General features: G+C 40.5%; 1 protein-coding gene across 7 annotated transcripts in view; it reads right to left on the reverse strand.

The window, feature by feature from the left end:
* The window catches only part of PARD3B (par-3 family cell polarity regulator beta), a 645,413-nt gene that overhangs the window by 391,211 nt on the left and 230,682 nt on the right, over positions 1-23,520 (reverse strand). For all 7 annotated transcript variants that reach the window (XM_039494273.1, XM_039494274.1, XM_039494277.1 and 4 more), the window contains one exon: positions 17,389-17,560. In XM_039494273.1, coding sequence (XP_039350207.1) covers positions 17,389-17,560 — 172 coding nt within the window. The remainder of the gene's footprint in view (positions 1-17,388; positions 17,561-23,520) is intronic.

Consider the following 23,520-nt stretch of genomic DNA (forward strand, 5'->3'; position numbering starts at 1 on the left):
TACATTTTTTCCTGGAGCGGTTTCACCTGATGGACTGCTGATCTGGGGCTTGACTAGTCGGATGGGATAACGATGCAGACCTGGGATGACCAGCAGTGATGGCAGTTCTGCAAGGAATCAAAAGACACTTTCCCGGAAATCTATGCAGCGCTTGTCCGGGAACTGCAGCAGCCGAATGCCTATGTGAGAGCTCTCCTCAGCATGGAGGAGCAAGTGTCCTTCGTCATCTGGAAGCTTGCCACAGCTGAACACTACCAGTCAGTAGCTAACCAGTTTGGTGTTAGCAGATCAACCATCAAGGCTGTTGTCCAGGATGAGTGCACTCTTGTCAAGAAGGTGCTATCCCATAAAGGTCATAAAGCTGGACAATGCACAGGAGTTTATTAATGGTTTGGCATTGTTGGGGTCATTGAGGGGGGACACACGGCTTTTCTTTGCCTCCCACACCATGCCTCAGAGTTCAGAAACAGAAAAGGCTATTTCTCCATGATGCAGCAAGACCTGGTTGATCACTGCAGAAGATTCACCACTATTCATGCAGGGTGGTCTGTAAAGGTACAGGATACCAGGACCTTTAGAAACTCTGGACTGTTTGCTGTCACTACAAGTTGGACTTCTCCCATGGTCTCTATAGACATTCACGGCATTGCCATTCCTCTAGTCATTCTGGGAGACTCATCTTACCCTCTTCTTCCCTGTCTTAAAAAAGCCTTTTACTGGACAGTTGGATGAGGGAAGAACTAAACCCCTGAGTATCAGTGGAATGAGCATTTGGAACATTCATTCATTCATCCAGGCTGGAGGCTGATGAGAAATATCTGCCTCTTATGATAGCTGCCTGTCATGTTTTACACAACCTTTGTGAGAAAAGGGTGGCCTTGAACATGGATGAGAGGAAAAGGGTGGCAAGCTTGCTAAATGTTTTCATCAGCCAGAGAAGATGCCTCTACAGCATGCTGCAACTAACTCAGGGGCACAGTCAGGGATACACTGTGCTCTGCATTTGAAGCTAGCGGCTCACTTGTGAGCCATGTACATGCTTGCAGGTAAAGAATAAATCAGGATTACTGCACACATATCAATGTGTACTGTATATGCAGTGCTGCAAAGCTTTGGTTATGCAACAGGTGAGGATTCTCATATATGCACGAATTTTCACAGAGTATACTTGTGGATTTGATTATATTGCATGTGAAGGAGAACATTTTCATGAATTGTTTACTGAATTAGGGCAGTTAGACACTGATGAATTGTTCTAGATGCAGAATCATAACTGCAAAGACATTTTCAATGAATTTTAATAAATAATAAATACAACATTTTAAACATCGAGAGCACTGCAAAAATATTATTACACATACGTAATGTGCAAATTGAAAAGCAAACAACCTTCAGAAATTGTAAAGAGTAGCGTGAAAACAACTTTACACTTCTGAGGTCACCAATGTATGCACAGAGGGCACTCAAAACTGCTCTCTGCATCCTGGGATGTGGGATGGCAATAGTAGAGCCTCTTGTAGGTGAGAACTATCATTGTCTCCGGTTTTCCTTTGTTGTTCTATGGTGTAGAAGGCCTCCAAAAGGCCCTTTTTCTGGGCACTATTGCAGTGAATGGTGTGTCCTAGAATGTGGAGATTTCAGAGGTAGAGGGCTACATGGGATGCCTCAGCTGTGGTGCAGTCCTTGATCAGAAAACAACCCAGAGGAGTGTCTGCCTCAATACCATATTCAGCAGATGTGCCTGTGAGGATCTAGCCATTTTCCTGTCCTTTTTTCTTCCCTCTTTGTCTTGTTCCAGGAACCCCTGCCTCCACACCTCTGTCTTTTTATCCCTCCCCTGGGATGCGCACAAGAGTTCTTTGAACATCTCAACCCTGGAGCTTCTCTTCTTCCTACACGGACAGGAGTTCACTTAATGTTAGCACTCCATCCTTTGGGTGAGCCTGCAGATTGTAATATGTTTTCAACAACCTTCCCTACTTATGCATGTCCCTTGGGCCTGTGGTGTGAGGGGGAGTGGCTGTGGGATGGATGGATGTTCTGCCAAACTGAGAGAAGGAGTAATGAATACAAGGTGGACTGTGGCGCTATGTGAAGACAGTGCAGTAGAGGTAGATTAGTAATTGCCTATGCACTTCTGCAGATCGCCAATAGGATAGTGGTTCAGGAACTAACAGCAGACGCAGGTCAGTAACTGTATGTGCACTTCTGCAGGCTCTCCTTCCTTTGGTAGATATTATCCTGAAGCATGTCCCCAGAAAGACAGAAGGGTTCTATTAAAAAGGCAATGGACAAACAGGGGAAATATAGTGTGCTGCTGTTTGCCAGGATGGTGCCCCCATTCACACCCCTTTTTCTGCTGGAGCAGAAGTAGAAGGGAACCACAAGCCATACGAGTACTGCCAACAGAGTTGCACTGCTGTGCAATCTTCATGTCAAATCAGAACACTTCCTTTGGCTTAAATTACCTTTTTTGAACACCCTTAGATGAGCACAAAGCGCACTGTAAAACAGAAATTCTGCAGTAGCACAAAGCGGAGTGAAATCCGTACAGCTCTCCCTATCATTATCCTTCACATTCTTATAACCCAGACAGAGCTTCTTTCCCTTACTGAGTGTGACATTACCCAGGGTACAATCTGGACTGTTAAACAGCTGTGTCCCCTCAATTCTCCAGCTGGGGCTGACTTTTTACACTGCTTCGCTGTGAGAGCAATCACTCCTGGTCTGCCCCCACACAGCCTTCAGCAAGTAAATTACTCACAGCTATACTGTATGAGCGTTATAACCAGCTACTCATTAATTACACTGAAGGACAACACCAGCAAACTCCCAGCCCCAGACTTTCCCCCAGAAATGTGCATCTTGTACTCCCCTGCACCTTCCTGGGTAATACAAGCTCATATAAAGTCTGTCATTTCATTAATAGAAAATGATATGCACAGATCTTGTTATCACAAATGAAGTTTCGCAAACACTTCAATCCAAGCACACTAGTTTTGATAAAACAAGTTTATTATCTACAGAAAGATAGATTTTAAGTGACTACAGAAAATGATGCATAAAAGTCAGAACTGGTTACAAGAAAATAAAAGGTAAAATGCAATTAATATCTAATTTAACAAGCTAAATGAATTCAAAGCAAAAGGTCTCTCTCACCTCCTATTCTAGCAGTGTTACTAGCTGACTATTTCAGCCAGGATCCCTCCCGTGATGCTTCCTTTGTCCTTCAAGTGTTGCCGATGCCAAGGGTACAGATGAAGGGAGAGATATTTTGGGGTGTCTGTTCCCCATTCTTATAGTTCTCTTTCTTTGAAAAATCTCCACCACCTGGGGTTCAGGAGACAGACAGTCAGTGGAGACAGGAACCTCTAAGCTGTTTCTGTGCCAAGATGTATATTTCTCATTCACACCCCTTTTCCTGCCAAAGAATGGTCACTTGACCAGGTGATCATCTATTTGATCTTGTTGACACCTGGCTGAGGTGTCGGTTTGCCTTTTGTTTCTGAGGAACTGGTTTGTTCCTATTTTTGTAGACTTGTAATATCTCTCACTAATGTCATACAGTAGAGTCTTATAACTTTACATACAATGTTGTACCAGGACAATAATGATCAACGAATTATGAGTTTTCAAATGATACCTCACAAGGCATACTTTGTTCCAAAATCCACTATTGTTTTATTTTAAAAAAAAAGTGAAGATAGGGATACAGGCTGTCATAATGAGCCACTGGTTTGGGTCCCAGTTGTACCCTCTTTCCTTCATTTACTCAGACAGCTGCTTTATAGTTGTGCATTCCAGTGGCTAGAATTTAGATGAGCCTGTACATGCTCCTCTTGCCAAAGGGCAATGAAGTCCAGGACCTCTGTATCAGACCATGATGAAGCATGAGGCATGACTGATCAATAAATAGGAGTATAACTCAGGTATCTAAAGTCTCTGGCTGGAATTGCAAAGGACACCTCCTGGCTACACACAAGCATTTAAACAGAGAGATGACATCTGGTCAGGATGACCCTGGAACAGTACAGCCCACACAGGTAAACAGACAGGCCAACCCAGGTAGCCAAGAAACACTGTGTGGGATAACAATGGGAGGTCTTGGCAGATGTGCAATAGTTGTTTCGGGGTAGGGGTGCATCCACCGCTACTCTGCTGCAGATAAACTCATCCTGCATCTCCTAACCCCACTTTAATAACCCATATTGAAAAGCCAGATGATTTGTAACAAAAAAAAATGTGGTTGTGGACATAAGGCACTTAAACATTACATAATTCAAGTTATCCTCCAATAAATTTAATGCGTAGACAAGCACTTATAGAACACCTATGGGCAATGAAGTGGCAAGGAAAGAGGCTAGAGTGCTAGTTGTGAAAAAGCTCACTCCAAGTGCTATCAATTGGGTATAGAAAATGTACACACTGTGTGATGGGGAGAGAAGTGAAATAAATGTTTTGTCTGCATTTATGTCACCAACAAGTTGCCTTAACTTTATTAGAATATCAAGCTTCTTACTATAAGGGATTTTCCATCGATTTTTCTGAAACACAGATTGTATCCAAGATTATTTGGATGAAATCATGAGTATCAGATCAAACAAATTGTTGTCTCTAGATGGTTTTTATCCTGTTTTGCTCCACATAGCTTGAACTAGACCCTTGCCTCCTCATGGGTAGGGAGATTCTTGAGAATTACAAGAATTACCACTTCCCTTTGTGAAGGCAGGGTACCACTTACCCTCAATCAGGTCAAACACCTGCCTGAACCAATCTCATTTTTAACCTCACCTGTTGCTACACTTTGTCTAATCTCCCATTTCTCAGGGAAGGTTAAATTGGTATTGGAGCAGCTCTAATCACTTCAGAATCTCATAGGCATACTTGGACTCTATGGACTGGTTTTAGGCATGGATGTTGTACAGCAATGGTAACAGACCCAATAGCTTCAGAACTCCTCCTGGCAATACCAATGGGCTTTGTGAAGGAGTGTGTGGGAAGGGATTCATTACTGCCTTTCAAACAAGTCTCAAAGGGTAATAAGAGCACTTATTCTTCCCATCCAAATATTTTGTGTGGTTTCATCTGGTCACAGATCTCATTAAGCATATGCAGAGAGCTCCTTGGCATGAAAACGAGACATATTTGCCTGCAGTTGCATTCTTCATTTGCTTAATGTCTACTGAAAACAGAGTTCTCAGTACTAGGGTAACAGAGTTATGAAGAAAACAAAATAAAGGGCAGCTCACAGTGCATCTAGGGGAAAACCATGGACTGAATCAAGGAAAAAGAAATCCAGGTACTTTAAAATAGAATAAAGTAATGATTCTTTCTCCAGTTCTGGCTAGGATGCTAAATTTCTGTCCTGAAAACCAACAAGATATGAAGGGATGCTTCTCCCAAAGCCAATGGCTAACAAAAATTAAACACAACGTGAGGGCCTGACAGTGCTAAAGTTACGGTGGGTGATAGAAAGTGAGTAAGGATTATATGGCAGTGGGCAAACTGTCTGAATCCCTTAACTGTATTTTATTTTGGTCAAACTGTACAATGGGTATGTTGCTGTCTATAGCAAACAGACATAGGTTAATACAAATTAAATATATACATGAAAATTTATATAATTGGACTCCTAGATTTAAAAAAGAAAAAAAGGTGGTTGCTACCATGAGGCCAGGACTATTATTTTTTTTGGCCTTCTTCAGGGGTTTTTATTTGGCTAAAACAGTCTTAATTTGACTATAACTGCTGAAAAAATTAATATCAATCAATATAACTTAATACTTCTACACTTCTTAATCTAAAATATAGTTTTTCTTCATATTTTTTAAAAACAGATGTCAATTTTCATAACAAGAGATGCAATAATACTCACTAAAAGAGAGAATCAAGAAACAATTTGTGAGGTAAAAATCCGCACAGAAAACATATGTTTAAAAGGAGTCAAATATCTAGAAAATGCATTATAGTTTCCACAGAAAAATAATCCTATCTTTAAAAAAAACCCTACAAGCTCTGAAAGCATGGACATGTCAGGTATGGCGTCACTTTTGGATAGGATCGGGACTGTCCCAATATTTGCTTGTTTGTCCCGCGTCCCGACCAATGTTCGGTCGGGACACTGGACAAACAAACAATTTTGCCCTCCGCTCCCCTGCACAGGCGGAGCCCGGAGGGGCTCTTGCCCCCTTGCCCGACTCCGCCCCCTCCTTCCTCCATTGGATCCCTCACCAAATCCCTGCCCCAAGCCCCGCCCCCTCACTGCCCCATTGGATCCCAAGCTGAACCTGGGGAGGAGACGCCCCTGTGCAGCAGTCTGGGCACACAGGCCATGGCTGGCTGGGGCCGGGAGCGCTGCAGTGCAGCGCGAAGGCTGCTCCAGCCCTGCAGTCCACGGGGCAGCATGGTGGGTCCAGGGGCAGCGCGGAGCAGGCAGGGCCCGGGTGAGCGGCGTGGCCCGGGGGCGTGGGCTGCCCGCCGGAGACATGTGGTGGAGAGGGGCTGCGGGGGCGAGATTTGTCCCAGGCGGGGCGGCTGGCGCGAGGAGCCGGCCAGGATCCCCCGAACCGATAAACTTCCCCGACGCTGCTGGGGAATCCTGCGCCTCTCCCGCTCGGCTGCGCTCCAGCATCTTGCCCTGCCGGGAAGGAGCTGCTGGAGTGCAGCTGAGCGGGAGAGGTGCGGGGCTCCCCGTCTGCGGTGGGACGAGTCTCATGTGCCCGGGGTGGGAGGCTCCGGGGGGAATGCAGTGCGCGCGGCTGGGGCGCTGTGTGCGATCCGGCGGCGCGGCTGGGTCCTGCTAATGCCCCCGGCCTCTGCAAAACTGCCTTTTTTTTTTTTGCTCTGCCGCCATTTTTTTTGCTCCCTCTCCCTCCCCCCGTGTCCCGATATTTCATCCCTGTGATCTGGTCACCCTATCTACTCCTTACTTAATTGGCTGGAAGACACATATTATTGTATTATTTAGTCTACAGAAGAGAAAAATGAGGTGGAATTTGATAGCTGCTTTCAACTACCTGAAAGGAGGTTCCAAAGAGGATGGATCTAGACTGTTCTCAGTGGTAGCAGATGACAGAACAAGGAGTAATGGTCTCAAGTTGCAGTAGGGGAGGTTTAGGTTGGATATTAGGAAATACTTTTTCACTAGGAGGGTGGTGAAGCACTGGAATGGGTTACCTAGGAAGGTGGTGGAATCTCCTTCCTTAGAGGTTTTTAAGGTCAGGCTTGACAAAGCCCTGGCTGGGATGATTTAGTTGGGGAATGGTCCTGCTTTGAGCAGGGGGTTGGACTAGATGACCTCTTGAGGTCCCTTCCAATCCTGATATTCTCTGATTCTTGTTCCTATGTCTCTTTACAAAAGCACTGCAATACTATTCCAGTTCCATCAAGAGGAACTAGTACAAACCTTAACTCCATGATTCAAGCTCAACCTTCAGTCACAAAGTCAAAGTACATCATGACTACATACTGACTGAAAAGAGAAGTTATCTTCAAACCTTCAGATCTCCAGAAACAGGCACTATTTGTTTTAAAAAGCGCTAGTAGGCTTTAATTGATCATCACAATTACTTAAAACCAAATTAAACAATGCCGCAGAGGAGAAGAGCTATCAAACATGCTGTCATCCACATAAAACCTCTTAGCAAACAGTGCACAGGAATGATACCACTATTAAGACAGCAGCTTCCAGAGGCTGAGAAAGAGATCGAAGTAATATTTTCTTAAAGAAAGAATAAAAAGTGTTTCCTCAAATCACCAAAGGCAGAAATGGAAATGCTAAACCTTACTATACTCTAAATAACAAGTAACGATATTTAGAAAGCAGAGGGCAATTGCAAATATAGTGAAATGTTAGGTGCTGAGTGGTTTCTGGTAACACACTTATCAGTGTGGATGAAGCTGATGATCACACTGAAAGTATTCCCTATACTTATAGATGAATTTTTAGCAAGCATATTTTCACTAGATATTAGATTAGCAGCAACATGCAATAGAGATTTAAAAAATTCATGGGCACTCTGTACTATTATGAGCACAGTATTGTATGTGGGTGGCCTTTCACATGAAAGAGATTTGTAGAGAGTGACTCAATATGGGTCCAATACTGGTAAGCAACTCAAAGAAAAAAAAAAAGAGTTGACAATACTTTTGTGGTCCTGCTATCAATTGATACATAACACATTAGACCTCTCATTACTAACAAAGGACGTCTTACCCCTTCTGTGTCAGTGGTTCATTTTTTTAAACAGTCCTGAGATTAAGAGCTTATCTACTTTAACATCTCAATCTATTAGCATAAAAATACTCAGATAGTACTGGAGTATTTGTGGCACCTTAGAGACTAACAAGTTTATTTCAGCATACGCTTTCGTGGGCTACAGCTCACTTCTTCGGATGCATAGAGTGGAACACACAGACAGAAGATATTTATACATACAGAGAACATGAAAAGGTGGAAGTACGCATACCAACTGGAAGAGTCCAATCAACTGAGATGAGCTATGTAGATGATTTACTTTTAGTATCTATTACATTTATGTAACCCTTTTCATCTTGAGCTATAGAAAAGCATTTAAGTAATGGATGAAAAGCATGTATATAGTTTGCTAATAGAACGTACCTCTAAGGTGAAACATGACAACATTGTGTCTAATACCACTACAACAATAGCTTACAACAAGGAATGAAGAGTACCAGTCAATTCAATCTACAAAAGGAATGTAGTTCCTTTTCTATAAAGCCTGTTGGTAAACCACCACTAGCCAAAAAGAAGCATCATTAAATATACAACTGAAAAATCAAACACTAACACAATAAATAGAAAAAAAATGTAAAAATTCAGAGAGCTAATAAAACTCATAACTAATTCTACTGCTCATTTACAATGCTTTGTATAGGTTGTTTCTGATTCCCCCTATGTTTATCAATTATGAATGTTTGTTAGTATGTTAGATACTTGTATTATAAACCAGGCAGGTAACATGCATCTCCCTGCAAAGCATTTCACACACTGTTTTGGTGCGATATATTTTTTATATATTCATATACATACATACACACACACTACATTATGCCTAACTACTGTTATTTGAATCAGCCAAATAGAAATTTGGCCAGGACACCAAAATTAATACCTGTTGTGGAAAATGAGAGTAATATCTGTATTATGTTTTGTAAATATGTGTACCTCAGTTTACCTGTTGACATTATCCTGACTGACTGCACAGAGTTAAATCAAAGGAGGCTGTGAGAGAGAAACCAACAGCAATGGCAAAGATGAGATACTATTTTAGGGGCCTTGGAGAAACAACCGGGTAGCTACAACTTGTTTCCAACTAATCTGGCAGGGTTTATTCTTCCCATGCTGAACTTAGGATCCAAGGGGATACTAGAAAAGATCCTAGCCTAGGCAGGAAGGAGGATCAGCAGCCATCAACTGGAGGTTAGTCTCTGATAGGGAGAAATAGTATTTTACAGCAGCAGTCTGCGTCTCTAAATCCAGAGATGGAGGTAACTGGGCTGAATGGAACTTACCAAAATTTGCAAGGAAAGATAAGGGATCACTTAACGGAAATATGTTTTTTTATTGTTTTAACCCTTCCCTCTGAATGCTATATACCTGTGAGTGGAAAAATAAAGAATGTTTTGTTTTGAAGAAGTTGCTTCTGAGTCACTTTAATCTGCTTGCTGGTCCCTGCAGTGAAGGGGCTTACAGTTGCCAAACACAGTTAGGCCTCTTGTGTTAATATGGTTGAGAAACAGGAGATTCGCCACCCACAAATCTAGTCCAACAGCAGTTGGTTCATGGGGTTCTACCCTTTGAGAGAGGTGAAAGAAGCTAAGCATGTTACCTGATGGATGCACTCGAGAGGGACTTAACGGGGTCGAAAGCACAGCTTGCCCTGTAACTGACACCCACACAGGGGCGGCTCCAGACCCCAGCACGCCAAGCGCATGCTTGGGGCGGCATGCCGCGGGGGTCGCTCTGCCGGTCGCCGAGAGGGCGGCAGGCGGCTTCGGTGGACCTCCCGCAGGCGTGCCTGCGGAGGGTCCGCTGGTCCCGCGGCTTCGGTGGAGCATCCACAGGCACGCCTGCGGGAGGTCCACCGGAGCAGCGGGACCGGCGACCGGCAGAGCGCCCCCCGCAGCATGCCGCCCTGCTTGGGGCAGCAAAATGTCTAGAGCCGCCCCTGCACCCACACTATTGCAAAATGTGTCACTTAGTCTAAAAGTTGGAGACCTACTGGGCACAAGTGCATACATTTATTATAAATATATTCTAGCTTCAGATCCAAACACATTTCCCCCCCCTGTGACTGACTGGCAAAAAAAATTTGGCTGAAGTATAAAATAATAATGTCACAGGTTTCAAACAAACAATTTTAGTTTGACTAAAAAATTAGTCTGCAGAAGAGAAGAATGAGGGGGGATTTGATAGCTGATTTCAACTACCTGAAAGGGGGTTCCAAAGAGGATGGATCTAGACTGTTCTCAGTGGTAGAAGATGACAGAACAAGGAGTAATGGTCTCAAGTTGCAGAGGGGGAGGTTTAGGTTGGACATTAGGAAAAACTTTTTCACTAGTAGGGTGGTGAAGCACTGGAATGGGTTACCTAGGGAGGTGGTGGAATCTCCTTCCTTAGAGGTTTTTAAGGTCAGGCTTGACAAAGCCCTGGCTGGGATGATTTAGTTGGGTTTGGTCCTGCTTTGAGCAGGGGGTTGGACTAGATGACCTCCTGAGGTCCCTTCCAACCCTGAGATTCTATGATTTTTTTTTTAAATCTTTGTTGCCTTTATATGAGATTTTTCAAATTGTGCTTCTCCTGCACACCGGTACATAGAGCTGTTATATGATACTTAATTTAATTTTAAAAGGACTCCTTTAGACAAGCATTTTGAGAGTGCTTTACAAACTTTCAGCAGTCTTTAGTAAAGATCTGTGAGAAAATGTTCATCTCTGGTGAAAGGCGGGGGGGAGTTTCACAGACATTTTGTGGTTCTGCATCAATATTTTTTCTTAGTTTTGAAGAGGAAGGTAGTTTCTACAGGAAATGAAGTGCCTTTTCAAAATGAAAATGGGGCTAATTTTTGTAGAATAAATTTGTTAAATCTGTTGAATTTGTCCAGGATTTTACCAATATTATTTTCTTCAAGACATTCTCCATTCAATGAATGGAATAGCATAACCTTCTTCTTATGAAATATAGTATATTGAAGGCAGCCATGAATGCTCCCAATTTGCTCACCTTTCTGGCTGATGTGATGGCAACTAGGAAGGCAACCGTCATGGACAGGTGGGAAATTGGCTAGTGGTTCAAAGAGTGGGCTTCTAAATAGTTAGAGTACAAGAATGAGGTCCAATTGCAGCGTCCATTTTATCACGGTGGAAAGGTCCAAGTAAGACCTTTCAGGAACGCGACTGTTGTGGGATATTTAAAAATAGAATAGCCTTCAATCAGAGGATGGAAGGCTCTGATTGCTGCTCGATGGACATACAGGAAGCAAATGGAAAGCCCTGATATCTTGAGGATGTGGAAGTAGTCTAAAATAGCAGAAGTATCCACTGTTTCTGGGGATAATTGGTTCTGTTGTGTCCAGACAGATAAATGCCTCAATTTAACCAGACAGCATTTTCTAGTGGAGTATTTCCTGCTTTGATTGAACAGTGTCTGAATATGAACGCTCTAGGTCTCATGCCCCCCAAATACTAAACGGTGAGGTGGCAATGGTCTGGGTTGAGATGCTTGATCCTGTCAATCTCCAAAATTAGTAGATCCAGGAAGGGACGAATTTTGATGGGAGGACAGGTTGACATTCGTAAAACGTCAGGAAATAAAAACTGTCTGGGCCAGCTGGTGCAATGAGAATGGCCTAAGCTTTGTTGTGATGAATATTTTGCAGAATCTGTGGTAGCAGTGTCACTGGAGAACAGGCGTATCTCAAGTGCTCTGTCCAGGATAACAGAAGAGCATTGCCCCCGAGTACCAGCCCAGTGCTGCTCTGTGGCAGTATAAACTGAACTTCTTGTTCATCTGGGAGTCAAAAAGGTTCCAGGATGGTGGTTTGCCACTGTGGGGAGGGGAAGGGGGGGATTTTGTTTAGGGTAGAACTGTGTATCTCCCACTGGCCTGTGAGGAAACAACTGCTGAGACTGTCTGCTAGAGAGCTCTGAATACCTGGCAGCTATGCTTCCAAAAGCGTGATGTCGTTTCTGATGCATCAGTTTCATAAATTGACTGCCTCTATATATAGAGGAAGAAATTTTGCCCCCCCCTGTTTGTTTATATAAACGATGGTTGCCATGTTGTCTGACATTATCTGGATGCAATAGGACTAAGTGGGAGGAATGCATTGCAGGCTATGCAGACTGCCCTTAAATCTAGGAGACTGATATGAGTCCATGTGTCCTGCTCAGCATGACTGCCCATGTGTGCTCCCTAGACTACAAGGGATGCACCTGTGATTATGGTTGCATCAGGTGTGGGTGGAAAGAAAGGGACTCCTGCACGCACTTGTTCTGGGTTCATCCACCATACAAGAGAAGCCATGACTTTGGCAGGAGTTGTTACCTTGGTATTCATGTTGTCTCTATCTGTAGAGTAAACGGACTAGAGCCAGGCCTGTAAGCAATGGAGGTGAAGCCTGCTGAACAGTGTTATGCAGGTACATGAGGACACGTGACCTAAAAGGGGAGAAGCAGATCTTGACTGTGATTGGAGGGCAGAGGATGACTTGTTTAATCAAGCTGCTCATGGCCTGGAATCTGTTCATGGGGAGGTAGACCTTTGCTGAGGTTGAGTCTAGGGCTGCTCCTATTGACTCCCACAAATATTGTAGACTTAACTGAGACTTTTTTCCGGTTTACAGATTCCCAATGACGACGGAAGATGGAGCAAGGATAGCGTTGCTGACTGAACTTCTTGGTTAGATCTGCCCATTAGGAGATAATCATCCAAGTTATGGGAGGACAGTCAAGCCCTTTTGTCTCATCTGGGCCACCATCACTGAGAGAGACCCTGGGTGCTGTTGCCAGCTTGAACAAGAAGTACTCTAGAAGTACACTAGTGGTGGTCTTGTCCCACTATGAATCTGATGAACATTCCGTGAGATGGATAAACGTGCACATGAAAGTAATCAACTTCCGTGTCAAGGGTCGTAAACCATCTGTCCTTCTCCAGGGAGGAAATTATTGATGCCCATGTTATCAAGTGAAATTTAGATTTGTGAATAAAGATTCAGCTGGTGTAGATGAAGAATGGGTCTCCATTCTCCTTTTCTCTTCGAAAGTATGAAATATGAGGAGAAAAAACCCTTTTCCCTTGATGCTGAGGTTGCACTTGCTCTAGAGCAGTGGTCCCCAAATGTTTTAGGGGTGCACCCTGTCCCTTGTTCCTGTCCGCAGCCCCCGCTCAGCTGGAGCAGGGACACGTGGACAGGAGTAAGGGAGGCCAAGGCTGGGGCCACAGCTGGGGGAAGGGGCAGGGTGGACAGCTGGAGCCAGGGTCAGCAGTGGAAGTGGGTGGTGCACTTTCCCGCCCCCCCCACCGTGGGGGCTGGACCGGGCAACTGGGCCCCCCAAAATGTTCCTCCACGCCCAACAGTTTGGGGACCTCTGCTCTATAGCCCTCACTAGAGGAAAGAGTCCACCTCCTGACGGAGGATTTCCTCCTGACAGTGGTCCCTGAAGAGGGGTCAGGAAGTGAGTTTGTGGGGGAGGGAGGAGGAGGAGATAAAATTCTTCACACTCCCACTCCCACCTCCTGAATAATAACTGAAAAATTGGTATGAAACTTATTTCTGAAAATCTGATTTAAATTTACTTAACTTTTGACATTACCTTTGAATTAATATTTTCAATATGAGTTTAAAAAGGCAGGTTTTGTTTTAGGGCAACTCAGTGTAGCCAGTGATTCGTGGCAGGCCTGATAGTCTTATGAAGTATATTTGAGTTATGAATTGAAGGGGCAAGTGCCCTGTAGTGCACACAGTATACTGGAGTGCTTTCCATTTCACAAAACAAAGAAAGGCAAGAAACAGGGAGAATGAACTCAGTCCCACCCCAATGTTCCTGTTACTGTCCTCTCCCCGCCCAACAGAATGGAAATAACATTGCTACTCTTCCTGAGGAAACACGGAAATTGGTCATGTGAAAGTATGTCAGATCTTCATATATCTATATATAGATAAAAATATATATGTATCTGTACCTGAATGAAAAGTTGAAAGTTACCATAGCTAATTACCAGATCATTCCTCTATTGAATGGATAAGACACTAGACTAAGAAAAAGGCCTTGTCCTCAGTGTTAATTGTTTGGTAATCAGGCCTAACAAGAAACCGGTAAGATTAAAGCCCATGACCAAATTGTGACTTATGGATCTAACTGAAGCAAGCAACTCCAGTTCCCGCAGTAAATTTCATTCCTGAATTCCAAAGACTTTAGCAAAGCCCTTCTAGCAATAAGAAACCATTACATACTTACTTGCTTTGTAGTCTGAATTCAGACACTGTCAGCAGCAATATCAGATACCCTGCTTCAGTTCTGCTGTGCATGTGGTGCAAGTATATTTGTCTAGGATCAGATGCCAATATTTAACCTCATATTATGGGCATGGCAGATACTTAGACACTGTGGCCTAATTAAAGGCATCACATTCCCCTTCATTTTCTTAAAGGCAACGCCAGGAGAGGGTTTTAGCTTTTTATAACAGTGCATGCAAATATTCCATGTGTTTCTCTATGCAATCATTTTGATTTAACTTAACAAAAACTATATTAAATTTGACAATAATCAAATTATATAATTATCTGTAAACTTTTGAAAAGAGATAAGTGCTAAATATTATGAAAACAAATAGATAAAAACCAAGGTCCATATACTTTTTTGAAAAAGTTTTGTTAACACACATATGGAAACAATATAGCGTCTGAGGTACTTTTAGCTTTAAAGTCAAATATAGGGTTGTTTTTTAAATAAGAACTGGATCATTTTCAAAGTTCAAGTGATTTGCTAACAGAAAACCAAGAATAACTAACTTGGTAAAGGGAAAACTAAAATTGCAATCTTAGCTGGATTGGTTACTATCTGGAAAGCACTGATTACAAAGGATATGAAATAAGTAATTCTAAGACAAACTAAAGAGGAAAAAAATAACAAAAGAGATATATCTAGTAACATATCTAGTATAAATAAAGACTCATTAGCCAACACTTACTATATAGTTTCTTAAATTTTATATGGATTCCCTCATGTTTGTAAAAGAAATAATTTAGTAATCTTCTGTTTATTCGTCCCCAAATTCTAGGTATTCTTCTGGGGACATCACAATATGGTGGACCCAGACTTCTAAAGTACAGATTCTTCAATGAATATTAAAAGCAGACTATAGCTATATATTTTGTTATTTGAATCACATAGATATAATCCCTATTTAAGTAAATTCAGAGATCTTTTGTACATTTAGAGACTCTTTAAAAGTCTGAGAACTCTGGCACATGCTTAAAGTATACATCTATCCTGAAAAGTGACTACATAAAAATGATTATCTTCTTACTCCAGGGATTTTTGCTCACTATGTATATTCACAGTCATATCTTTCTTCAGTGAAAACACTTTACTACTTTTTGCTGCTGGTAGCCAATGCAGAATCAAGAGGATTCACCATATTCTAATCTAGCTCATACATCAATACTATTGACAACTATGTTTTATTTGCATTTTTAATTCAGTTTGCATTTGGATCTAGTATAACTGAGGACAGAAGACAATAGACTTGCATAGATGACAGTAAGGGCAAAATTAGCTTTGCAGAATTTTTGTCATCAATGAGAGGCAATAGCCAGAAAGAAAACAGGTGGACTTTCAGAACTCGTATTGAGTTTATAGGGCAGACAGTTAGAAAACCCTTAATTTAAATGAAACCAATTTGAAATGCAATCAGAGAGACAAATATGGAATCCTAACATCCTCATTTTTATGTAGTCCCTTTTTAGAGGAGGCATTCACTTTTATTTCCAGAGAAACATGTGTATAGATTGGAAATTAACTGGGACCATAATTGGCTGATCTTTTTACACTATCTTCATTCTCCTAATACTCCAGAACATCCTAGCATCATTTCCGTTATGAAAATGAAACTGTCTGGTAAATGACATAGTAGTGACCTCCAGCACTGCTAAAATTAAAGGTCTATTGGCATTGCCATTCTGAACAAAAATTCAATTTAGTTGCTTTACATACTTTTGCATGGAGGCTAAAATATGAAATATAATTCCTTCCCTCTCCCAAGATGTGAATACAATATTGAGCTAAGACAGGGCATGTGTACTGGTCCATTAAAATATGCTTCAGGGGGATTATCTGAACAGTATTCATTTTTCAAAACACGTTAAGATATCTTTTGCATTTCATGCTAGATCTTGTGTGTGTAACATAGAATGTTAACTCATTCAATTAGAGGTCCTTCAGACAGATGAAGCCTTTCCATACATATCAAGAATACAGTTCATAACATTCTGAAATATATGGAAGTTACATCAAGAATACATCATTTCCCAAGACTACAGGACTGAAGAAACCCTGCAGAAGGTTGAAATTACAAACACTCTGAATGACCTATTATAATGTAAACCTTAGTCTGGAAGGTTTCATTGACTTCAGTTAAATTGAATGCTTTCCCTGACAGGTACAAACTAGAACAGTAAAGGTTCTCTTCACAGCACCAACTTCCTTTTCAATAAAATGTTGGTGGAACGTTCTTTTTAATCAGTCTTTTCCTTTTAAAAAAAAATGAAATTAAAACAAAGCAAATAGAATGCAAAACATTCCATTTCAAAAGTCATAAGTGGTCTAACTTTAAACCAACAAGGCACAAACATTTCAGACCCAAGACTGAAATTCTATCCTTAACCCAATCACATGTGCTCAGGAATTTTATCACACACTGTTCAGAGACCCCTATAATACATAGTCACATTAGAGTAAAGTAAGACAGGGTAGTAGCCTTACTTCTTACGTTTTGTGTTCTAAGCCGCATACTTGGCATACTTATTAAGGAGATCTCTCTATTCAAAATTTTAATAGTGATCTCTAGCAGAAAACAGGAAAACATCCCTTAGTGTCATTAATTTTCTGGATACCTGTCAGGCAGTGCTGCTCCTTTGAGGGCACACCAGAATGGGAATCACCTTCAATCTGTTTCTGAAAAATTCTGTGTGGCCTCACCACAGCATTATCACCAGTGAAGACAGATGCAACACACACACACACCAACAGGAAGGATGAAAATAAAGAGGCAACAGACCAGCACTTTAGAGAGGCTATGGCACATAACCCTCCTAGATGATGATCAGTAGTAATTTAAAAAATTGGAAGACAACGCGCACGTACCCAATTTCAGTGCAGAAGGAGTCACCTCAATCTCACCACCAACTGGCTGAAAGGTAGCCAGCTGGGCAGCCACCTCCATCTCAAAAGGATCTGGGCTGGGTCTGTCTGTCAAACAGACACTGGTGCTGTCAATCTTATTGTGCAATTCTTGTTCATCATACACGGCAATCAGCTGTAAAACAAAAGATATTACAGTTTATACTTAAAATATGGCTGACACTGATTTTCAGTACAAATATTGCCTTGACGGTAGGATAAAAGTATCAGACAGATTTAAAAATGACAGATGACAGAGGCACAGATTCAAGAAAATACTTAAACATGTGCTTAAATGCACTGACTTCAATGGGACTTAAGCATGTTCTTAAGTGGTGACCTGAAAAGAGATGCTTTTCTGAATCAGCACCTTAGTTTACTGAAAAATTTCTCTGAGGATTTTCATTACAAACCTCTAAATAGAGAAATCCATATTTCAGCCATAAAAAGTAACTCTTAACTGTAGCACTGCTTCCGTGCTTGTCTAGGCTAACTTTCAGAGACTAAAATTGGGGAGGGAGGGGGGGGGGAAATCCAGTTGGCCAAGTTTAAACACTTTTTTTTTGTGTGTTAAAGTCCCACAGTACAACACAGGTACATATAAGTGAGATATACAAGACTTTGTTGTTTTCAGTTTCTCTTCTGGTAAATAAAAAAGGGACAATAGGTGAATACTGTGTTCTTACAATATCCTAAGGTATTTATAAGACATGTTCAAGAATAAAAATATCATTGAATAACCTCTTTTGTGCTTCCAGTTTTTAAAATCCCAGTGTCATTTACATCAGAGAGCTTTTGGAGATTAAAGTTAAGGCACATGTGTCATAGAATCATAGACTATCAGGGTTGGAAGGGACCTAAGGAGGTCATCTAGTCCAACCCCCTGCTCAAAGCAGGACCAATCCCCAGACAGATTTTTACCCCAGTTCCCTAAGTGGCCCCCTCAAGGATTGAACTCACAACCCTGGATTTAGCAGGCCAATGCTCAAACCACTGAGCTATCACTCCTCCCCTCTTTTGATCCATTCTCAGATTATCCACTGGCACCAAGGGCAGAGGATGTGACTGCAACAATATTAACAACTTCATAATCAGTGTATTTCATTGAGGAAATCATCTCATTCTGTGCTTTAAATGGACATATGTTGTCCACTGAATATCATCTGAAATGGTTTCTGCAGTTTAGGGTGTACATATTTTGTTTTAATACTTAGGATTTATTAAGAGATTGATTTAGTCTATACTAAATTTGAAAAGAGCACTTTCTAGATCGTTCCAAAAAACCAAGCATTAAGGTTCGGGTTATTTTTTCACACACACACACACACACACACACACACACACACACACACACACACACACACACACACACACACACACACACACAAAAATGTGTGTGTGTGAGAGAGAGAGAGAGAGAGAGAATACACACGTATATAGATATACCTTGAAGATTTGTATCAAAAAGATACACTGAGATAAGTAAAATATTGAAGCAAAGAGACAAAGATTTAAAGACATTCATTTGCCTAAGGGAATAAAGAAGTATACAAGATAAAGGAATGAGAGACAAAATAAAGGAGGGAATAAGAGGAGAAAAAAACCTGAAGTGCTTCTAAGGAAGAAACTGACATTTTTAGGTCTCCCACTCATTTATAATTTGGTTGCTAGAAATGTGTCAGTTCATGTTTACCAATACATATTCCAGCAACACACAAAACACCCTGAATAATTAGGAAGAAAACTTGCTTTCCTTTTTAGACAAAGACTGCTTTCTTTCCATGACCACGCTTATATTCTTACTACACATAATTTGTTTTGTATTTAACCTAAACTTATTGGAAAAGACTAATTCTAGTAACAGAACTTTTTTTTTTTTTTTTTTTTTGCAATGCAAGTCATGGTAAAGTACAAGGAAACTCACCATCATAGTATCTGTGCACCTTACCAAATACATAAATCCAAATGGGGGAACTAGAGCGAGACATACACATCAAGACCAAGACAAGAGTATGGCTGCTTTTCTTGTTTGTTAAATAACTATTAACAATAATGTCACGGGAAAGCTATGATAAAAAGGTGTCACACTTTTTTTCATGAATGTTGCAAAGACTGTATCATTCATAGTTCAAGGAAGTTCACGGTTGCGGGTTAGCTTCACAGAAGGCTGAGTCTTCAGCTCTTACGAGTCTCACCTTTCCCATAATAACTTTCTTTCATTCCCAAGGATTGTAGCTGTTACTGAGGGATAAGGAGAGCCAGATAGCACAGGTCCAACTCACTGAAAGCTTTGAAGCTCAACACCAGGATCTGAAACTCATTTTGGTATGTGATGGGTAAATAGTGAAGCGAATGGAGCGTGAGTGTGATGTGATGATCAACAGGCACACTGTTCTGTGTTGCACCAGGTGGAGTTTCTCTGTGGTGACAATAGTATAATATATCTCAATACAACAGCACACATATTACAATAGTATTTTATACTACTACTACGTAATGGCATAGCACTTTTCAGCTATAGATTTGAAGCATTTTACAGGAGGTGAGTAAAGCATTATCTCCATTTTACACATCCATAAAATGAGAGACAGATTAAATGAAACATTAGCAGTAATCATAATAGTATATTATTGCAATGAACTGAGAAATAAAACCACAGGTAGTGAAGAAATTCCACAAGGTATAACATGCAATACGCCACCTGCTGACCAACATAGGGTGACAAAAAACACATCACTCCCATGCTCCATTCACCTCACTGGCTACCCAACAATTATAAAATCATTTTAAGATACTAATCTTGATTGTTGAAGTTATCTATGAGCCAGGCTCTGGCTGTCTTTGAAACTGCCTCTTCCCAGATACAAAGTCACACAGTTAGTCAATGGCAAAGCTGTAAAGAGAACCCAGGTCTTAACTCACTAATCAAATGTGGAGATTACAGATGAGCAGATCATTTTGACCAAATCTATATGCCAAAGTGAGATGCAGTCCCCTAGCCAGCCTAAATTAGTACAAGTATTTTCTACTGGTGTCATCATTTGAGAATCCGGCAACAATGAAGAGTCTAGAAGTCTTCTTAGCTGTGCATCTTTTTGTCAGATTCTTGTTATATTACAGTAATTATTTATAGGCATTTCTATAACAGTCACCACCAATTAAGTTATTTGAACTGGACTTAAACTCCCATCTTTTACACCATGTAAAAGAGGTGATATTTCATGTACTGAGGATATTAGTAGCTAAAAAAATTAAGATCTTCCTTCATCAATGAAATAAAAACTAATTTATTTATTAAAAACATTTATTCAGAAGAGCTACTCAGGACTCCATTTACAACAGCACCTAGCTTGTAACCATATTAACATTACAAATGCATTACTAATCAATCAAAACATAATAAATATCAACTTCAGCCTCCCAAAAAGGAATGAATACAATTAAGGATATGCAAATTAGCTATTCAAAAATAATTTTAGTAATTGACTGCTCATTTCCAGTATTGAAAATTCTTTAATTGGAGAATACTACTATCCTCTCACATCAGGAAAGAAATGATGGTCTCCAAGCAAGATTTTAAAAATCCTACATTAATATATATTACCAAATATCCTCATGTTTTCAATTGGTCACTCTGTCAAGTTAAGCTAAGTGGATCAGCATACTAATTCTTTTAAATACATCAGTGTATCAAAAGATTATTCTAACAATATATACAAACAATCTGCAAAATGTGATCCCATTATCCTATTGATTAAAATTGTCCACTTGGTATATTCATTTAAAACATTCCATTTTTTTTTAAAAAGTGACTTGAGGAAAGAATATACAAGTATTTGTCATCAGAGTACCTTTAAAAGGCATTTTTGTATAATTAGGACTTCAACTCCACACATCATTGTAACCTCCATTTAAATCTAGCACCTTTTAATAATCTATCAGTCACCAAGACAAATAATAAATTATCAGACCTATTGCACTTACTTGTTATTTTGTACACAAAGAATTTTAAGTATGCAAAAACCCACCATAAGGAAGCAACATGGAACAGATATATTTTATTACCACTACAGTTGCCAGTTAGTGTGGAAAGCTTATCGTAATGCAATTTAGTAAAGTCAAATTTTGATTTTGTACGGGTGTCCTATGTTAAAGGCATATCAAGAGGTACTAAAACTATCAACATTTTAAAATTATTCCAATTACATGATTTACAGAAAAATACAAAATGTGTGTACAAATTTAGAGAATATATACCCAAACACAGAGCTACAAACATGCATTCAGCAAATACAGATATAATCTCATATATAAGAAGAGTAAATGACAATAGGAGGAAAATAATGCTATTGAATGAGAAGGACTGAATACAAAGCAGTAAAGTGTTGCACCTGAGGGAATCAGTGGCCCACTAAGATGCAGAAAATTGATGGAATGTTTCATTTAAGAGTCATCCAAAGATAACATGTTCCCTCATCCCTGCTCCCCATAAGAAATGGCATGTTTTCCAAGGGCTAACAGTCTTTTCAAAACTGGTTACATTCTACCCTAATAACCTTCAGCAACTGCATGCTCTCCTCACTTCCAGAGTGTGCATGCATATACATACATATACAGCTACACCTACAGAACACACATTTATTAGCACGCAACAATATAAAAAGAAGCGAACGACATAATATGTTCCAATGAAAAATTTCATTAGTTACGAGTTTTAACCAAGCACAGTTAAATCTAAATAATACTGTGAAGTTTCACAATTTCACAAGGAGAGAAAAACAAATTATCACCTTTGAATGAATGGTAGAATGCTGCAGACTTATTTGAAAGCATTTGTCTATCTGTACCTCAACAGCAACTGGATTTTTGTATACCGTTTTAAACAAAGACTTCATAATGATTTCTCTTTTTAAAAAAATGCTTTTGACAACTAGATTAGTGTTGTTAATCTTTTTTTTTTTTTAAAAAGTCTTCGTGAGTACAAACCAGGCATAAACATATGACTTCACTAATTTCAGCCAACATAAGTGGAACTAAAGAGATACTTCTATTTCCTCTCCAACCCAAAACATTCTTCATCTACATAGTGCCACTTTGGTGTAAACCTCAAAGGAAAATAACAAAACTTGTATGCAATTAAATTCATCAGCTTTCAAGTATTGACAGGTTAAAAATCATTTAAAAAGTAAATGTTTTTACCTATGTTAATAACACATTAGAAGATTAAAAAGGAAGGATTATTTTAAGAAGCAGGGGGATACTTGTCAAAGTCACAAATATGAGTTAGGTGCCCAACTTCCATTAACTTTCAGTTGGAGATGGGTGACTAACTGCCCTTTGTGCCTTTGATGATAACCTCCTCCCCCCAATTAGTTTTCACTAGTCATAGTTTGGTTTGGGTTTTTTAAATGCCCTTCACTCAGTTTGGACTGTGAATGCAGACTAGACAGGATCCTGCTTTGTTTACAATCATCTTTGTTTCAGTTCTGATGATTGATACATGCTTGTGACTGCAAACGCTGCAGGAAACAATTTTTTTTTAAAAACCCTTAATTTTTAAACAAACTATAAATTTCCAGTTCCTGCTTGACAGTGCTCCTTCATGAAAAGTATTTCTCAACATCTTAAGCCTCATAATAAACACATTTCCTAGTTCACCAAAGAACTTTCAATCAAGAATCACTCATGATTCAACAAAAAATTGTGGGTACATAGTCAAGAAATGGTTCAATGGGCTTGCCATTGAATTCTGTGACCTACGTAGAAATGATGGAAGTAAAGTTTAGTACAGTCTCATACAACTTTGTCACTTTCCTACTTCACAAAAATAAATGAAGGTTACTTAACTGTAACCAGCCTTCTTCAAGATGATGCTCTGCATATTACTACTTGTGGGATCAGGGCACCTACACGGTGAGCTTCCAGAACATTCTGAAAAGCAGTGTCCATTGGGGCCACTTACCACTCCCTCCCCCTTACATCCTGGAGTATTCCAAGGATATAACGGGGGGGTGGGGAAGGGTCTGAAGCCCAAGCCCCGCAGCAGGAGGCTGGGCATCCAGTGGCTCAGTGCTCCGAGGACCCCACCACAGCCCC

Source organism: Mauremys reevesii, linkage group 11 (genome assembly GCF_016161935.1).
Source record: "Mauremys reevesii isolate NIE-2019 linkage group 11, ASM1616193v1, whole genome shotgun sequence".
In the NCBI taxonomy this organism is placed as follows: domain Eukaryota; kingdom Metazoa; phylum Chordata; order Testudines; family Geoemydidae; genus Mauremys; species Mauremys reevesii.